The sequence below is a fragment of the Phoxinus phoxinus genome (genome assembly GCF_949152265.1).
Source record: "Phoxinus phoxinus genome assembly, chromosome: 4".
NCBI lineage: Eukaryota > Metazoa > Chordata > Actinopteri > Cypriniformes > Leuciscidae > Phoxinus > Phoxinus phoxinus.
This window is the reverse complement of record NC_136879.1, coordinates 11,007,664-11,028,438: the sequence shown is the minus strand read 5'-3', so window position 1 is coordinate 11,028,438 and position 20,775 is coordinate 11,007,664. Positions and strand designations below refer to the sequence as shown.

Sequence of the window (20,775 nt, the reverse complement as noted above, 5' to 3'; positions counted from 1 at the left end):
ACCCCCACTTGTTCTCATACTGTGCCGTATACCTTAATAACAACATAACACATGAACACCGTCTTGTATTTCTCTTGTGCTGCATTTACATGCCAAGCATGAAACTCTTGAACTTTTCCAGTTTAAACTTTGTCACTGGTTTAGTCATAGCCTCAGCCACAATTTCTTGTGTCACTTTACCACCACTAAACATCAACATGTTTACGTCTTTGTCAACATACTGGGTTCTTTGACAGAGCAATGGCACCTTGGTTATCTTCAAAGATTTGTATCACAGCATCCTGTATGCCACAAGTTTGAGTTTTGTCTTCACTTTTCTTGTAACATAGTTCATGATCAATTGTACCTTTTAAGTACCTCATCACGTTTCACTGTAGACCAGTTTTGTTCAGTTGTTGGATATTGAGATAGTTTACTGACAATCCAACTTAAATCAGGTCTAGTACTGTACATGTCATAAGATAGATCAAACTACCTACTGCCTCACGATACCTTTTAGGATCAACAGGATCATCATCATATCGCAATGGCGGACGGAAGAGGATGCAGTGAGGCAGGTGCTGCTCTCCTAGAGTCTAATGTCTTTTTGCAACCACGCCGACCTCAGCAAAGAAAAGCTGGCAATGAGTGGATGTACAAACCTGCGCTCTATTTCTGGCATGTTCTAATAATCACCAGCTACATAGCGGTATTAATGACCATGTCAGTGCGACCATTCTGGAACGGCACTACAATGCCGGTGTTGGGAAAAGCTAACATCCCTACAAAGCACGTGTGCTTGGCGTTTCATCAGAGCGGACAGTATGAAGCACACCACGATTTCTTAAACAACGGTAAAGCGCACTATGCACCTCAGCGTTTTTCTTCACATAAAAATCTAAACAATAAAGGATACTACGCATTACGGAAACTACCCAGCTACCTGTTGACAACAGCCGGTGATGTGCGGGTGGCCAACGAGTTGGGTGAGTGGCAGGGTACGGCACTGTCCGCGGTTCCCTGTTTCTCTATGGGAAATATATGGGTCAAGGAAATCTGCACTCATTGATTTCGTGGTCTTCAGATATTAAACTGGACCCGGTAAATATCACTACTATGAAACTACCAGCAGTAGCCAATAAAAACAATGCATCGACACAACAGCCAATAAAAAGGAATCCTGCAATTATTAAGCGCAAGTGGAAATTCATAAAAACTGTAAATCAGGCTCGTATGCTGTGGGATCCACGAGCAAAACCTAAGGGGTTACTTTGAGGACATATAAACATTCGTAGTGTCACAGGGAAAAGTGAATAAATTCAACATCTTATTGTATAGTCTAATTTGGATTACCTGTGTCTATCAGAGACCTGGCTACATAAAAACTCTCCAAGTGCAGCATTAAGTGTCCCAGGCTACATCTTTAGGAGGGACAGGCCTGAAGGAAGAGGAGGGGGGTTAGTGTTTTATGTCAGAGATAACATCAACTGCCGTCAAATCCAGTGGAAACATGACAATGGGCTTGAATGTATTGGACTTAATATTACATTGTCTCCACAAATGTCTTTCAGCCTTATTGCCTTGTATAGACCACCCTCTTCCACATTAGATTTGTTTTTAGACCAACTAAAGAGTATACTAAAATAATGTAATTCTAGAAAAGAGGTCATTTTAATGGGGGATTTTAACATAAACTGGGAAGAAAAATGCAATAGAATGACACAGCTAATAATGGGACCAACAAGAATAACACAGAGTTCAAAAACACTGATAGACCTGATATTCAGTAATAAACCAGAGAGAATTGTTCAAACTTTCAATTTGATCACTGGGTTATCTGATCATAATTTAATACTTGGAGTTAGGAAATTGTCAAAAAGGCATTTTAATTGTGGTGTAAAACAGTCTAGTCAGCTCAGAATACCCAAGGGACAACAAAATGACTTGAATGGAAAAGAAATTGAATGGAATAATATATTGTCTTACTCTGATGTTGACTCTGACTGTCAGATTTTTTTCTCCACAATCCAACGTACAATGAATAATTTCTTAAGGAGAACTAAACCTGACCGCAGGGAAAAAAAAAGCTTTTCTTTGGTTAAGTATTGATATACACAAACTGATGAGTGAACGAGATTCGGCATTGAAAGCAGCCCTAAAATCAAAACTAGTAACTGATAGACTAAAGTTTGTAGGACTACGAAAAAAGGTAACAAAAGAGATTAGGAAAGCGAAAGCAACTTTTTTTGTCTTTAAATGTCGAACAATGTTGAACAAGCAAAGGGAAATTCCAAACTGATTTGGGAGAACATAAAGAGGTTGACAGGAAAACATCATAAGGGTAATGAATAGCGCCTGGAAATCTGTGTTAATTTAGTATTACACAGGACGAAGCTCAAATAGCAACTTTTAATTCATATTTTGTAGAATCCCTAAAAGTTCCCTAAAGAATTTCAAAGCTAAAGATGTGTATGGAATGGACACAATGTTCCTGAAAGTGTTTAATGAGTCTTTATCTTGTCCATTAAAGTTATGTAGAAATTGTGTTTTTGTCAAACAGCAACCCCTAGAGTCGCTGTGGAATACTTGCACTGTCGTAAATACCCACCCTCACCCTGTACACCGGTACCTGTTCGGTAGGATAGAAGCGCTCCTCTCAAACTTGCATTGCTGGTTTTTCCAGCGGCGTCCCCCCCCCCAAGCTTTACTACCGGGATGATTCGCCCTACTATGAGTTTGTTTACCACCAAAATTACGTTGAAGCTGTTATATTAAGGTACCATTTCTACATAGTGTGCCTTTAACACATATTATTAATAGATCCATCAATGAAGGAATTTATCCAAAAGCATGGAAGACAGCTATAATAACACTGATCCACAAAACAGGTGATACATCAAAGGTCTGTAACTACAGGCCAATTAGCATAGTACCTATCGTGTCAAACGTAATTGAAAGATATGTAGTAGAACAACTTATATCCACCTCAACAACAGCCCTTTCAGATTGCATCCTATGCAGTTTGGTTTTAGATCCAATCATTCAACGGAAACGGCAAACTGCTTTTTCCTGGAGAATGTGAAATCTAAATTAGATAAAGGAGGAGTTGTTGGGGCCATATTCTTAGTTCCTAAAGAAAGCGTTTGACACTGTGGATCATGGTGTCTTACTCAAAAAGCTCTCACGGTTCAATGTTGCCCCCAATGTTATTAAATGGATGCAGTCCTATCTGGAAGACCGAGAATAATGATAATCATAAATGATGAGGTCATCGGCCATCAGTTGTGATATTGGTGTACCTCAGGGATCAATTTTAGGGCCCTTGTTGTTTAGCCCAGTGGTTCCCAAACCTGTCCTGCCGTACCCCCAACACTGCACGTTTTCTTTGTCTCCCTAATCAAACACACCTGATTCAACTCATCAGCTAATTAACCCATGTGATAATGAGCTGATAAGTTGAATCAGGTATGTTTGATTAGGGAGACAAAGAAAACGTGCAGTCTTGGGGGTACGGCAGGACAACTTTGGGAACCACTGGTTTAGCCTATACATAAATTATCTTCCCACTGTATGCAATGAGTCTGAGATTCAAATGTATGCAGACAATACTGTCAATTATGTACATGCACCGACCAAGCAGCAAGGCAGTGATGGCCGATGTCATGCAATGGCTTAATAATTCCTGTCTTCATATAAATGTAAAGAAAACCGCTTTCAATGTTTTTCATGAAGAGGTCAACAGATAATTCCACACCCAATATTTATATTGCAGGGGAACAGCTGTCAACGGTATCTGATTTTAAATATCTAGGTATAATAATTGATTCTAATCTAACATTTAAAAAACAAAATAAAAAAGTTATAAATACAGTCAAATTCAACTTGTCAAATTTCCGTTATATCAAAAATTGTCTAACTACAAAGGCAGCTACTGTAGCCTATATTTTAATGCCATGATCATGCCATATATGTTATACTGTTTGACTAGCTGAGCACAAGCCTCCAGTGTCACGGTATGCAGAGAGAGGCCCCAAAAGGCGAAAAGCAGGTAATGTCTCTTTTTAATAGAAATAAGGCAAAGCCACTTTGGCAGATAAACAACGGTTCTTCTCAAAACAATAATCAGAGAGAGACAGCTTAAGCGGCAGGTCCGGGGTGCTCATGTGAAAACGAGGCCAGGGGCTCTGGTGAGGCGTTGGACCTTCAGCAACTCTCCACAGCAGATAAACTGGTCAAAGCACAAGTCAGGTAACATATAGCAGTAGAAATCTTCCAGACAGAGTATAACAGGACAAGACAGGACAGGCCTAGATGAGCTTGACAAATTCTCAGTAGATAGAATACAATGAAAAGCGACATACGTGACGGTCAACAATACTCCGACAAAGAAGAATATGAAAAGAAGGCTAGAAATAGAGAGACTAATGACAGGGAATAGAGAGCAGGTGTGAGGATGATGGGAGATCGAGGAACAGCTAATGGGAATGAGTGAGTGATAATGGGTGAGTGTGAATGAGCAGAAGAGAGTGAGAGAAATGGGGAATGGAAGAAACCAGCAGAGGGAGGTAGAGAGAGAGAAAAGAACCAGAATCCTGACATCCAGTACAACACTTAAACCTGCGCAGCTACTTTACCATCAAGCTTCTAAGGTGCCTATCACCACTGTTACTGCCTAAAAAAACATAATTTAATTACCTGGGACAATCTTATACAATTTTCAGATGCTTGTCTTGTCTATTAAATTTTACATGGCTTGGCTTATTTTATCTCACATCACACCTGCCCAGTGGCTATGAAATTAGCCAAGTTGGCTAAATTGGCACATTTACATAAATGTTTATTAATGTGCACTGTCCCTGTAACTCTAAACTGTATAAATAAAATCACTGTTGTCAAGTTGCTGCATTACATTTGCATTGACTTGGGTTTACAGTCTGAGGTGTTGAATCTTTCTTTCAAATGTACCTTTTCTGATTGATCATTTTCATGCATCCTTCATTCTGATGAAAATCAATTCCTAGGAAATATTTGAGTTTTCCCAGATCTTTCATTTTGAATCTTGCTGTCAGCATATTTTTCACGCAAATCAGTAAATCATTGTTACTGGCAGCAATTATCAGATCATCAACCCAGATTACTATTATCCCTCTCTCTTTTTCAGTTTGTTTACTGTAAATCATTCTCACTGAGGTAGTCCAGTTCCAGTTTCTACCTGACTGTTTTAAACCATACAGCGACTTGTTCAGTTTACAGACTAGTTTCTCACCTATGTTTGACTTCACTTCAAATCCTTCTGGCTGTTCCATGTAAATCTCACAGTGAATTGGAGCATGCAAATAGGCAGTTTTTACATTCATCTGGTGTGGAGGTCAAGATCATACTCCACCATTTGCATTAAGGCACGTGCTGAAGTGATATTTGCACTGGAGTGGCGGCTGCTGGAGCATTTCATTGAGGACGAGGGTGTCCAGCTCACTCCTGAGGCTCTGCTCAACCTCACCAAGTCCTGTGACCGACAGAACTAAATAAAATTGTGTGTAAAATTGTCTTCAATTAATTAAACGAAGTAAGGGTAGCCTAATGATTTTTTGTTTGTGTGTGTGTGTGTGTGTGTTTAAATCAAGGTGGAAAAGGACTTTCATCATATAAAACAAAAAATATTATATCAAACTTAAGTAATTTTACCTTGCCAGATAAATCAGGTTACATCTACTGACAGCTATGCTTCAGTAAAACCTTGTTTTTCAGTTATAATGCAGTTATAATCAGTTATCCTTAATCATTTATTTCATTTCAACAAAACCAGTCAGTGTAGATGTTACCACATGACGTATTTTCTAAGTAGAACTGACAAAAAAAAAATGTCAGTGTTAAGTGTTACCCAATATTGTCCTTTCCCATATTCAGATATTCCTCCTTGATAGACTAAATGAAATATAGAACAATACACAGATTACATAATCAAGGTTTGAATGTATGGTTTGTTTGGGTTCCTGTGAAAGGAAATGAAGAAGTAAATATGTTATAAACAATCTTTAGTCACCAACAATATATTTATATTTTGCATTATGGCTGAGGCTATAGCAATCATAGACCAAAGATCAAACTCAATTAAAAATATGGCAGTAATATTGGGATATTAATGACACAGGGAGACTTTTGTATAATATTCAAAGCTCTGTTGGTTTTGAAAGAGAGATGGTTAACAATCGAACGGAAGAAAGGGTTATCACTCATCTCAGAAAGACACAGGATAGCACAAGACACTTCCTTTAGCCTACATAGCCAATGGAACGTGCTTACATCACAATTAACTAGAATATCTCCAACATGTGATTATGGATTGTTATGTGAAAAGGAAAGAGAGGAATTAAAAGTGAGAAACATTTTAAAGTGAAAACTAAACTTCACTTAAAAAAACAAAAACATCGAGCAGCATTGAGGAAATACACATTTAATTAAACTTTTGAAAGAAACGGGCCTGATGGAGCAAGTATAAAAGGTTATGGTTGATTATTATTATTTCAATTATTATTATTATTTTCCCTCCCCCTTATCATGCCAAATCTTCTGATCCACACTCCTGTCCAGTAGGTGACAGTAGAGCACCTTTAAGCTGGTTTACCAACCGCCAAGAAACCCAAGAAGAAGAAGAAGAAGAAGAGGAAGAAATAGAAAACGAAGAAGAACAGCACGAAAACAACAAAGAAATGCCTTCGGAAATAGTGTCGTTGTTTGCGTTTTCACATCTAACGCCAATTTCTGTATCCGTTCACACTTAAAGCTTTTTACCATTGAATTCATTGCCTGTTCAGGGGATGAGTAAGCTACCTTTTGAACAGTGACCCGCTTTCTTCTTCAATCAATCGAAAGTTAGATGAATGTTTGTGATTAGATGTAGATTAGATAGATGATAACAGAGGAAAGTCATGGCTATAGCGCACGCCGCCACCGAGTACGTGTTCTCGGATTTCGTGCTGAAGGAGCCCGCGTCTGAGAACAAGTATAAAGGCATCAGGTTGGAGCTGGCTCTGGATAAGATGGTCACCTGCATCGCGGTGGGTCTGCCTCTGCTTCTCATCTCGCTAGCCTTCGCTCAGGAAGTGTCTGTCGGTATGTGGTTCTCTCACACTCATCATCACAGATCTTACACTACTTACTTTTTCTTTTTGAAACTGTTACACTTTCCAACTGTTGACGCCGATCTATTCAGTGTCACGTGCAGTAAATGCATGACCTGAACTGCATTTTGTATTTTACCTTAGTATGTTATTATCCTATGCTTTTGTTTTATACAATATATTTTGTATTACATATGCAATGACACATCAGTTTCCACATTGACTAAATTGTACTGCAATGGTAAACACCCCATTCCTCAGGGGTTTTACACACACACACACACACACACACACACACACACACACACACACACACACACACACACACACACACACACACACACAAAAACCGGTTAGGTGATTTAAATATATGTATATAATTTGCTTCAGAGGTGTGTCCTTTTGATGAAGCTCCTTGGGTGACAACACAGATTATGCTGAATGTTATTACATCAAGTTATATAATTATAAATCTATTATAAAAGTGATGTTTATTGTATTTTATCTTACAAAATTATCATTTTGTCATCTCACACATCTGCATTAAAACGTTGTAACGTATTTTTTATATAATCTCTGTAATACATCAAGTTCTGAAAGTATGGCATTAAGATTAATCATAATTCAGCCCAGTAGGGGATGTAGGCCTACACTAAATCGTAAAAATGTACATGCTGTTAATACACTGTTAATACTAGTGGTAGCTATTGTTTTCACCCAAAAAAATCATCTTGTTTACAAGTGCAAATAGTGATATATTCTTCAGTTATTGTTTGATGTGAGAACAAACCCTCACTGGTTCTTATGGGAACTCAAACGGGTTTGCGTCGTCACATGTCAGAAAGTTTGAGCTTAAGTTTACCATATTTGATGTGCTCTACATGAATGCATCAATCAATGTTTAAGTGTGAATAAAAGCCTCAATTAAATCTGTTCATTATATAGCCTAAAGCAACTGTTTATTGTATAATTACTCTGTAACAAGAGCACCTAAAAATAAACTGTAACCAAACAATTATATTGTAATAATAGGGTTGCAATGGTATGTGCTTTTTATGGTATGATAATAGTCTCAAAACATCATGGTTTCACAGTAGACATTATTTTGTAGACACATATCTGTGTCTGGTACATCTGACACATTTCTGGTACATCTGCTTTAATTTCATGATAAAATGGACAGAATTTGAAAGCTGAAACGTTTCCGTATAAATTCTGCTTGCGCTTGTCCTTATAATGGCCGAAGTCTCACAGAACGATCCCATGCTATTCATAGCATGTTTTTGAAGTAATCTGAGGACATACGTTGGGGGCTGGTGAAAAGCAAACCAAAAGCTTTTCACCTTTACTCAAAAGACAACACCTAGAAACCCAATAGTATGTGTATGTTCTACTCTGAGGTGAATATCTCCGGACCAGAGCTCCAACTAGATGACATTCAGAATGACGGTTGTGAATCCAAGAACCTTTTGTTATTGTGACAACCGGAACAAAATACAGATATTCATCTTGATTTCCTGAAATTGTGCGAGTGAATTGTTGTGCTGACATTGTCTTATGAATGCGCAGCTGTGCACAACAGACAGATAATAATAATAATACTATTATAACTAGGGCTGTCGTGGTGACGGTATTTCGATATACGATATTCTCACCATTTTTTACTTTTTTCCTATATAAATAAGTGTTTCAATGTGGGAAAACAACACAAATCACACAGTGCATAAACTGACAAAGAACAACTGAAACACAGGGCTATATAAACAGGGGTAGAACAAAGGAAAGTAAACTAGACTAAACAAACGTGCATAATCATAATCCGTAACCAGTGAAACCAAAACTAAACAGAGCGAGGAAGCAACAGAATGTCAACATAAGGTTCCACATAACGGAGCATAAACCTGACGGCTTGTTTATTGTTTGAATAACAGTCAGGCTTTCTTGAACTGCTGATATTCACCAGTATCAGCGCTGCATGTCTCAGCTGCTTCTAGACAGGCTGTCAGTCCGTGCAGTTACATTGTTACGCCACATGGTGGCGGTAAGGGATTGGCTTTGATTGAGTCCTTAAACCGTTCCTTCAAGTAATACATGTATTCAAAAACACTTAAAGTGTTGAAATAATTTTAACATTGGGCTATTTTTATAAGAATAAAGGATGTTTACATGAGAAATGCTAAGCAGGTGTAGTGCTTAGGTTGTTCTAAAATGCTACAAACAACATATTTCTGCCTAATCATATGACCAAAATCTACATTAGATCACAATCGGAAGTTATTACAAACACAGTGGTGGTTTACAGTCAGTTTTGAGTAAGGGTAATATTAATATCATAAATTGTCACGAGTAGCTTGATTCTAATTGTAGCTATAATAATAATAATAAAAAATTCTAGAAGGATTTTTGATAATAGGTGGGTACGTATATATGAATCAAAGGGATGTGGATGGACAAACCGTGTAATGCCAGAGTAAAACCACAAAAGTAAAGTAAAGCCACAACTTGCATTTGACAATGGTGATCTATTCTCCTGACATAATCAAAGTAATGGCAATAATTCCAGCTGCTAAATGTAAGCCTTTCAAGTTTGCTGCAATGGTGACGTCACATGCACGTGCAATTCTTGAATATTATGGAAATTAATCTATGGTTGGATTGGTGGATTTCAAATTAGTAGGGGTTGAGGCAACAAAAATAATGTTTTAATAAGCTATTTTATGGATGGTAACTGTAATAGTAATTTATACTGCTTGTTACTGCAAAAAGTAATATTATTACTGTAATGCGTTACTACTAACAGTGCCCAACACTGATGAAGATTAATATTTCACATTGAACACACACACACACACACACACTTAGTCTCCATCTCCTGTAAAACTGTTGATTCTCTTGTTTTTCTAGGTACACAGATTAGTTGTTTCCCTCCTACAAAGTTCTCGTGGCGTCAGGCTGGGTATGTGGACTCATACTGCTGGGCGGCAGTGCAAACACAGGACACGGGAGGCCTGCCACTGTGGCTGCACAAGGTAAAGCCATACAAACATGTTCTCACTTTTTACCAAGTTGTCCTTAGTTGTATAGTCTAGGGCTGTCACGATTACTCGATTAAAAAAAAATCCTGCATTACCTGTGTTGAGTAATCGGTAAAATTTCACTGACATTTACATTTATTAGGGTGAGGTTTCATTCAAAATATATGCTGTGTGTTTCAGAGTGAAGTGCAACACTGTGCTCATTTACTCATGTACCACTAATGTAACACTGTGTATTTGGAAATGCAACTAATGAGAAGCATTTATAAGTTTTCCATCAAAATAGAAGCTCGATTTTTCTTTTTTTTTTTTTCTTTTTTTTTACATTTAAAAAAAAATTGACATTTATATGGTCACGCTTTATTTTGATGGTCCCCTTAAAACAATAATTAATTTTCCTTGTTGATTAAATGTGGAGTTTGTGCATTTCTCAAATTTTTAATTATCTCAAATAAAAGTATAAAGAGGCTTAAGAGATTAGTCATAGAATTCACAAAATCCACCTTCACCTCATAATAATATTATAATAAAGAAAAATTAGATCATTAATGTGTTGAAATGAAACCCCTCTCCCTCTCTCTGCAGTTTTTCCCTTATATCCTGTTGCTGGTGGCCATATCCGTTTACTTGCCAGCGTTGTTCTGGCGGTTCACAGGAGCCCCTGTGCTTTCTTCTGATCTGACCTTTATAATGGAAGAACTGGACCGTTCCTACAACAGAGCCATCAAACTGGCCAAATGCCTTCACACTGCAGGAAAACAGGACTCGCAGTCAGGCCGTGTGGGCTCATACAGGTGAACTGAACACAAAGAGCAGAGAACATGGCTGGTGTCCTTCCTGGCGTTTCAGGGTGCTTGGGTTTACACTGCACAGAGCTGTCACAGTCACATGGCTTCACTCCGTGAGAGTTATTGGCACGCATACACAAACTAACCTTCTATCAGTAACTTTCTATAAATATCTCTGCCATTTTCACACTTTTTTTCTCTCACCAATCATTCCTATTACATTCCTGTACCATTGAAATACTGTTATGCTTGCATGTTGTTGTTTTTTCTTTAGCTCTGTGATAGACGTTACCGAGAGCTGCTTTAAATATCCTCTGGTGGAACAATACTTGAGGACCAAACGCTTCTCTCGAGGATTACTGATCCGATACCTCCTCTGCCGCACCATCACTTTCTTGGCCCTCTTATTAGCCTGCATCTACCTCTGCTATTACATCCGACTCTCCGTCACGGATGAGTTTCAGTGTGACATTCGATCTGGCGTGGTAATCAACGACTCCTCGGTCCCTCCGGCCATGCAGTGCAAGCTAGTTGCCGTGGGCATCTTTCAGCTCCTGAGCTACATAAACCTGTGTGTGTATTTGCTGCTGTTGCCCTTGTGCTTGTACGCCATGTTGGTTCCATTCAGAAGGACCATGGGCTTCTTGAAGCCTTACGAGATGTTGCCCACATTAGGGGTGATGCAGTTTGGACAGGTGACCTGGGATGACCTTGCGTTATATCTGCTGTTTCTGGAAGAGAACCTCAGTGAGCTGAAGAGTTATAAGTGCCTGAAGGTGTGTTGATCAGGTTTGCTCTATTTGTTGTGTAGACTCTGGATACGGGGTGCTCATTTAAGTTAACTTTTAATTGGTCGATTACTCTCAGATTCATTTTTAAAAGGATTTGAATTTTAAGTCATTTATTTCAAATTTTTAATAGTTACGTAGAAAAGTGTCAGGCTAAAGGGCCTTTCACACTGAGCGCGATTAAGCGATGCAAATGTACATCATGATCATGACCTTGAATCAAAACCACAGATCTATATGAAGCTGTTCACACGGGGCGTGATCAATCGCAGCGTGACCAGTGTTGTCAACTCAAAAAGTCGCTAGATGGCGTCATATGTAAATTAGCATATTATGACGTCCTCACGTCTCTCTTGCGTTCTGCCTGCCTTGTGTTCTTGCCTAATCCGTGCTCACATACTGTATTTTAATATTCAAATATATAATAAAATAAGTATAATATAATATAGCCGAATGTCCAGTAAAGCTGTTCTCGTGTCAGACAATAGAACGAGTATGAAGTGAATGACTACTTTTTTATGTGTAAAATTATCTGAAGTGAGAGTTCGCAAACTGGATGAACTAAAGCTCTGTGATTAGTAAGTAATACAAGAGAAGAATGGAAACTAATTTCTTTAAATATAAAACAAAAGAGAAGCAGATAAGTGATAACAGCCTCTGCTGTTACACAGTAGTGTGAGAGTGGTGGTGCTGTTGTGAAAACCTGTGTAAACACTGAAGAAAAGTATTCTGGAAGAGAGAAGAGAATGATGTTGAGTGTTGTTGGTGTCTGAGCACAGATTTAATCGTACATGTTCTTTTTACAGATCATCTAATCATTCATCATTCATTTTCTATTCACTTTCCATGAGTCAGAGAGCTCATTCGCTCTAGAGCTGTCAATCATATTATGTGATTATAACTCCTGCCCTTCTGAAAGACGACGTCGTGTTCATTTCGTTCTGCACATAAACAACTGAGAGAAACACTTCTGCAGATGAAACATAAAGGCAGATAAAGTTCTGCATGTGTTTTTCATGCGGTATTTTTTTTATATCAATAAAGAACGAGAAATGCTTACATAAGAAATGCTAAGCAGGTGTAGCATTCAGTTAGTTGTAAACCACTACAATTAATGTACTTCTGCCCATTATCTAATTAAAATCCACTTTAGATCGCAGTCTGAGTGATTACACACACTCAATGATGGTTTCTGTGTAGTACCAAACTTTATCTTCATTTACTGTTGTATGTTGTGCAGCGGACGAGGTTAAAGCCAAATGGGAAAACCTACACGATAAATACATGAGGAAAGATGTGTTCTCGGTCAGTGCCCCCTATCGTGCATATCGTGAATCAGTCGGTTCACGTTCAATGAGAAAGCTCTGTTCGCTTCGCTTTATCGCATCGTGCTCCGTGTGAAAGGGCCATAACACCATCAACTCTGATTGGTGGCTGTCAGAACATCTGCATATGTGAAACTTCGGTAACACTTTATTTTGATGGTCCCTTTTGAACATTTCATTGACTATAAGTAACTTTGCAACTACATGTCAACTAACTCTCATTAGAGTATTGGAGACTGTCTTTATATTTGCCAACTCTTTATTGTGATGGTCCTGCAACAGACATTATACTGACTATAAGTAACTTTGCAACTACATTAGTCAACTTATAAAATCCAAACGGCCTGATTATTGAGTGTGGTTCAAAGGGTGTGGTTGTGTCCACACACTGCAAAGACACATTTAAATGCAAACACCATACAAAAGTGAATTTTGCATCCGATAACCCCTTTAAAGGGACCATCAAAATAAAATGAAACCGAAACTTCAAACTGAGTTCCTTTTAGCAGCAAAGACTTCAAAAGCTTGACTGGGTGTACAATGCTTTTTAATCAAATGCACTGATGAATGTGGCTTTTATCATCGTATAATCTTAAGGCAGTTCATCCAATTACTATAAAAGCACTGTTCCTTAATTTACAGATTAATTATAGTAAATGTGTGTTCCTGAATGTATAAGCAATTTCAATGTGAAGTGAATATAGTTAAGAAGTTACCATAGCATTAATAAATTGTATTAATGCATTTGTTTAAATTTATATTGACTATTATTCTGGATATTTTAAAAGCTGACTGAATGAATGGGATCTATTGTTTGGTTTCCTAGAGCATGTGCTGTAATGTGTGTGTGTGTGCTCTCTGTATGCAGGTGTTGGAGCTGTTGGAAGAAGGGGCAGACGAGTCGTTTGACACCATGCTGCTGTTGCAGACACTGGGACAGGTGAAAACAGATGTGGTGGACGGCAGACTGGACAGAAAGGACAGGAAAATCAACAGCACCAACAATGGTGACACGGAGATGAAAGGTGTGTGTTTTTGCTGATTACTGTTACTTAGGGGTGGGTGATATGGCAAAAATATCATATCACGATTTTTTCACGATTCTTTTTCATGTTGGTTTTACTATTTTGCAAGTAGCTGAGCATTACAGCCAAACTAATGTCCCTTTTTTTTAAACAAAGCCTTACAGGTAACTAAATATAAACAAAAGGCAGACATTTAGGCCAAAGTGGTGGTAAAAATCTTTATCATTATTTTCTGTGTTATTAAAAAGTAAGAACAAACATACACATTACACATACACAACTTAATATACAAATGATACAGATACAAATAAACAGAGCTTTATTTTTTCAGCTGCAGTTGGTGTATTTAACAGTAGCATTGAAGAAAGTAATTAAATGAACAAATATGAAAATAAAACACAACATATACTTCACTGTAAACATTATACATTGATTCGTATTAAAGCTGCTATTAAAGTTCTCAGTCAAGAGCAAAAAGTTCTGTGTTTTGTTGTTTTATTAACATTAAAAAAATTGTTTTCCCAAAAATTTAAATTGTCATCATTTACTCTCTCAAGTTGTTTTAAACCCGAATAAGTTTCTTTCTTCTGTTGAAAATAGAAGTTATTTGGAAGAATGTGGGTAACCAAACAGTTGATGGTCCCCACTGACTTCTATAGTAGGCTATATTCTTTTCCTACTATGAAAGTTAATGGGGACCAGCAACTGTTTGGTTAGCCACATTCTTCCAAATACCTTCTTTTGTGTTCAGCACAAGAAATAAATGAATACAGGTTTGGAACAACATTAGAGTGAGTACATAATGACAGCATTTTTATTTTTGGGTGAACTATCCCTTTAAGGACAAGCGGCAGCATGTTTACTATTGGGCTACTGTCTCTTTAAGACCAGCACACAACGCGTCTAATATACAAGCATTTGACAAGCAGATTTTCACTCAATTTTTTCTGTTTGCTTTCACTTAAGACATAACCAACTTTGTTTATGTAAACCTTGAGTGTATTTGCCAGTATTAGCGCAATAAGACTCAAATGATAACTTAGGCCAGTAACCAGGCGCTGTTAGACAGGCTTTTAGTGCATGTGCGCGTCGGGTGTATGCGCTCAGAAAAGTGCACGTTAGAACAGCGCATCAGCACATGATTGTTTAACCACAAGGCTTTAAAGCACATGCAAATAATGAACTTTAGTGAACTGCAGTGTCCTGGTCCTCTGCGTTAACATTTGATGTGAATATACGTCGTGTTGTACAGTATGTTGAGACGGAGGCGCCAGAACTGCAAACTGATAGAATGCACAATACTGCGATATTTCTTCAAAAGCAGATCGTGGAGACATTTTAATCGTCCACGATCAAAAACCGTGATATCGCACACCCCTACCGTTACTCTTTGATTTACATATTGTGGCGAGCAGGACGAGGCTGAGGGCCCTGAGAGAGCGTCGCGCAGGTGTTGCTCATCATTAATCACGCCACCGGCCTCACGCCGCTCTCTCACGGCCCTCAGCCTCGTCCTGCTCGCCACACGTATAAATTCACATATTGAGACGGGCATTGTCTCTCTGAAGATGCCTGTGTTACTGAAAAAGGAGCGTTCATTAGAAGCGTTTCTTATGTGGCAAAAAAATAGGGCTCACAGTCACAAGTCATTTAAGGGGGCAGCACATTCTAGTGAAGTTTCCCCAAAGATGGCGATATGTGAACATAGAAATTAGTGTATTACCCTGGCCTGTTGATTCGGGTTTATGTCAGCTCACATGCTCTCCATCATGCCATGCTCAATTCAAATCAAAGTTGGATATCCACTTTGTATGCTCTTTTGCTTCAAATCACACACTTTCAGTAAATACTTTATTTAACTTTAAAATGAAAAGACAATTTATGTCAAACAGGATTTTTGCTTTTAATCTGGTCAGGTTTATTGCTATGTATTGATTATGGTGTTGTTTATCCACTGAATTAAGTATATGATACTACAGCAGCTTCTCAAACCCCCCACTACTGCACATTGTGTAGCTCTTACATTAGACAGCATAGTAGATAAATAATAATAATAAATTGAATTTGTATAGTGCTTTTCTCGAACTCAAAGTCGCTTTACAGATTATAAAAAAAAAAAAAAAAAAACGGCTACGGATAGGCAGAGGTGAAGAGATGGGTCTTGAGGCGGGACTGGAAGATGGTGAGGGACTCAGAGGTGCGGATCTCATGGGGGAGGAAGTTCCAGAGCCTGGGAGCTGCCCTGGAAAAGGCTCTGTCCCCAAAACTGCGGAGCTTAGATTTGTGGATGCGGAGGAGACCGGCTGAGGTGGATCTGAGGGACCGTGACGGTTGGTAGGGGGAGAGGAGGTCAGTGAGGTATGAGGGGGCCAGGTGGTGGATGGCTTTGTAGGTAAGGACCAGGGTTTTGTATGTGATCCGGTGGGAGATGGGAAGCCAGTGTAGTTGTTTTAGTACTGGAGTGATGTGGTGCCAAGATTTGGAGCGAGTGATGAGTCGGGCGGCTGCGTTCTGGACCAGTTGGAGTCTTTTTATGTAGGTTGAGCTGATACCAAGGAGTAGTGAGTTGCAGTAGTCCTGTCGTGAGGAGATGAAGGCGTGAATGAGTCTTTCAGCAGCAGGGGGTGTGAGTGAGGGTCTGATTTTGGCGACGTTGCGGAGGTGAAAGAAGGAGGTTTTAATGACATGACGGATGTGGGGCTCAAGGGAAAGGGTTGAATCAAAAATCACGCCGAGGTTGCGGGCCTGGGGAGATGGGGAAACAATGGTGCCGTCGATGGTGAGAGTGGGGTTATTGGTATTTCTGAGTGTGGATTTGGAGCCTAAGAGGAGGAATTCTGTTTTATTGCAGTTAAGTTTGAGGAAGTTGTGTTGCATCCAGGTTTTAATAGCTGACAGACAGGAGTTGATGTGGGATAGGGGAGGATTGGAGGGGGATTTGGTGCTGAGATAGATCTGGGTGTCATCGGCATAACAATGGAAGTTCAGGTTGTAGTGGTGGAGAATCTGACCAAGGGGGAGGATGTAGATGATGAAGAGGAGGGGGCCGAGTACGGAGCCTTGGGGAACGCCTTGGGTGACTGTGGCTGTGGCAGAGGTGTGGTTATGAAGAGAGATGAAGTGGGATCTGTTGGAGAGGTAGGAACGGAGCCAGCTGAGTGCAGTACCTTCGATTCCAAGGTCTTTGAGTCTGGTGAGCAGGATGTTATGGCGCACGGTATCGAAGGCTGCACTCAGGTCGAGAAGAATAAGGATGTTTAGGGAACCGGTGTCAGCAGAGGTGAGGAGGTCGTTGAGGACTTTGAGAAGAACGGTTTCTGTGCTGTGGAGGGGGCGAAAACCAGATTGGAGGGGTTCAAATTGGTTATTGGCATGAAGATGGGTTTGTAATTGTGAGGCAACTATACGTTCCAGGGTTTTAGACAGAAAGGGGAGGTTGGATATTGGGCGGTAGTTGTTGAGGGAGGAGGGATCCAGACCAGGTTTTTTAAGGATTGGTGTGACAGCGGCAGTTTTGAAAGCAGAGGGGACAATTCCAAGGGACAGTGAGGAGTTGAAGAGGTTAGTGAGGTAGGGGCAGAGGACGGGGAGGCAGGATTTCAGGAGTGGAGTAGGGAGGGAGTCAAGTGAGCAGGTAGTGGGTTTGGAAGAGTTGATGAGTTTAGAGATTTCAGAAGTGGTGACCGAGTCAAACTGGGAGAGGAGGCAGTGCGGAGGAGGGGGAGGGAGGTCAAGAGGGATGGGGGGAGGAGGGCCAATGAAAGGTGCTGGAGTAGATACTGGGAGGTTGGATGCAGAGGATAGAGATTAATAAATGATGTTGATTTTATCAGCGAAAAAGTGAAGGAATGAGTTGCAGAGATCTGGAGTAGAGGTAGGGAGGGTGTTGGTCCGAGGTTTGATGAGGTTGTTCATTGTGGAGAAGAGGGTTCTTGGATTTTTACAGGGGTTGGTGAGGATGGTGGAGAGGTAGGTGGATTTGGCAGCAATGAGGGCATCTTTGTAGGCAATGAGGTGGAGTTTATAGGCTTCATGGTGGACTGTAAGAGATGATTTTTTTGTCAGACGTTCAAGTTGGCGACCAGTTTGTTTTAATTTCCGGAGTGCAGGTGTGTACCAGGGTGACGAGGTGTTAAAAGTGACGGTTTTTGTTTTGAGGGGGGCCAGAGTGTTAAGGGAGGTACACAAAGCAGAGTTCAGGTGGTTTGTGAGATCATCAGGTGAGGTGAAGTTTGAGTCCAGGTGGAGAGTGGTAGAGAGCAGGTCAGAGAGATCAATATGGGGATCAATAGATTTAAGGTTGCGGAAGGTGATTTCTCTGAGGAGGCGGGGGCATGGGGTTGGAGAAGGAATGGTGAACCGTATCAGTTTGTGATCAGAGAGGGGAAAGAGGCGTGGATGAAGGTCGAGCACTGGTTGGTTGGTGGAGCAAACCAGGTCGAGGATGTGTCCTTTTTCATGGGTGGGGAATGTGACATGTTGGGTGAGAGTAAAGTTGTCCAGTAAAATGGTGAATTCTGATGACAGCTTGCAGGTGGGCGAGTCAATGTGGATGTTTAAGTCACCGAGTAGCAGCAGACGTGGAGAGAGAGATGAGGCTAGTGTGAGGAGTTCATGAACTAAGATAATTGGTTAGTTCATCCAAAAATGTAAATTCTGCATTTACTCACTCATGTTATTTTCGCACGTCACGCAAGCATTTGGACGACCGTGTTTACTACAGTATGCGCTTCGTTGTAAATCTGTTCATCATATAAAGCCATCGTGTCTCTTCAGAGGACATGGATTTGGATTAGGCTGCACTCAATTGATTATTTCATTACGATGCCTTCACAACGTTTATTTTTACGATGCCTTCACGACGTTTATTGGATCTTTTAAGTTTTAGAGGAATACACTTTTAATGAAGGGACAGAAATCTCTCAGGTTTCATAAAAAATATCTTAATTTGTGTTTGGAAGTTTATAATGAAAATCTTATAGGTTTGAAACGACATGATGGTGAGTACATGATGGCAGCATTTACATTTATGGGTGAATTATACCTTATAAAGTAAGCTAAGCCTTGGATAAAACTAACTCAATATCGCAAATCCTATTGTTTACATCAACGATACATAGCGTCGCATTTTTATATTGCAATTTAACGATGTATCATTAAACCCCTAGTAAAAAAAAAATTGTATCCATGTGTTTCCTCAGAGATTTCTCCACTGATGCAGGGGGACTGCTTGAAGAAAGATGAAGATGAGAAGGTTGTGCGCCAGAGGGTGATCTGAATTGCCCGTTTACAGTCTGTGGTGATTGCCTGCATCATGCTGAGGCTCCTAACTTCTGGAAAGAATGGAGGAATACAATTTGGGCTAAAGAAGGAAAAAGTCTCGTCTTTTCATAAATGCATAAGATCCACTAAGATTGCAGTCAAATTCTATTTTGGTGGTTCTTGTTGTGGGGGTGATGTGCGAACCGTTTTATGTTGCACTAGTTTTTCACATTTCGATTTTATAGTACCTTTTGCAGTAACGTTTTCACTGCAGAAAATGTATCTGGCTGGAACAGTTATTCTGTTATCATCGCTGTAACAACAATTTAGGCTGATCTGGTCAAATCTATATACACTGCCGGCCCCAATAAAAGTCACTGGTCCGATTTCAAATATGCAAATGCTTAAGAGTCTTTGATTGGATCATTATTACAGCGATTATTGCTCTTGCATTGGCAATACAAGATCTTGACCAACAATTAATGAGAAATAAATGTTGTGATGTTATTTCTAACAAGAGGTGCTTACATTTTTGGTCAAGATCTTGTATTGACAATGCAAGAGTCCAGCACTCTGTAAAGTCTCCTCCAGCACGTCCCAAAGACTTTCAGTGAATTCAAGGTCTGGACTCAGTGGAGCCGATTCATGTGTAAAATATTTTCTTCATGTTCCCCCCCAACCATTCTTTCACACTTTGAGCTTGATGAATCTTGCATTTGACATCCTGGAATATGGCCATGTGTCTTCCTGTTGCCAAACATGTAACATGCTAGAAACAATTATCACTGCAATAATGATCCAATCATAGAGCAATTTCCTATTTAAATCTAAACAGCGACTTTTTTCTTCTTCTTCTTTTTGGCCGGGCAGTGCATTACATGCATGTTTACATTGTCACACATAATATCAACTCAAAATTAATCAGTTGAAGCTGTCTGAGCATTGGCTGATTCTTTCAGTCTAAGGTAATGGGAAGAAATTAATAAACTGAAAGAAAATGTTAACCTAGAGAGCTGAATTGTGGAAAGAGATATTAATTAAAATATTAGATAATGGATCATCTGCGGTTTCTGCCAAAAATTGACACTGACACTTTGTTAGCCTTTCTGAATGAATTGGTTTCTTTTTTAAATGCAAGATTTATATTCTCTCTGCTCTGGAAATAAAGTTGATTGATTTTTACACTAGTTTTTGAATTCTTTTATCATTTACTTTCCTAATGTACAGTTGTCATAAGTTTACATACATCTTACAGAATCGGTAAAATGTTAAAAAATAAAAAATAAATAAAAGGGATTATAAAAATTGCTGCTTGTTTATTTAGTACTGCCCTGAATAAACAATTTCACATTATAGATGATTAAATATAGTTCACAACAGAAAATATTAGGTGAATTTATACAAATGAACCCGTTCAAAAGTTATATACGCTTGATTCATAATGTTGTTTTA

General features: G+C 39.3%; 1 protein-coding gene across 2 annotated transcripts; it reads left to right on the top strand.

Annotated features, from left to right (window-relative positions):
* The first annotated feature begins 6,582 nt into the window (after window positions 1-6,582).
* On the top strand, window positions 6,583-20,510 carry panx1a (pannexin 1a). Of its 2 annotated transcripts, XR_013797402.1 has the most exons (7): window positions 6,583-7,092; window positions 10,005-10,129; window positions 10,721-10,929; window positions 11,198-11,699; window positions 13,905-14,061; window positions 19,263-19,772; window positions 19,865-20,510. XR_013797402.1 is itself a non-coding variant. In XM_079610950.1 (6 exons), exons 1-6 carry the CDS (start codon window positions 6,909-6,911, stop codon window positions 19,337-19,339), a joined length of 1,254 nt encoding a protein of 417 aa, XP_079467076.1. In that variant the 5' UTR covers window positions 6,583-6,908; the 3' UTR covers window positions 19,340-20,510. The 2 variants fall into 2 exon arrangements, 1 of the variants encoding a protein (XP_079467076.1); XM_079610950.1 differs by having other exon boundaries at window positions 19,263-20,510.
* Window positions 20,511-20,775: the final 265 nt, after the last annotated feature.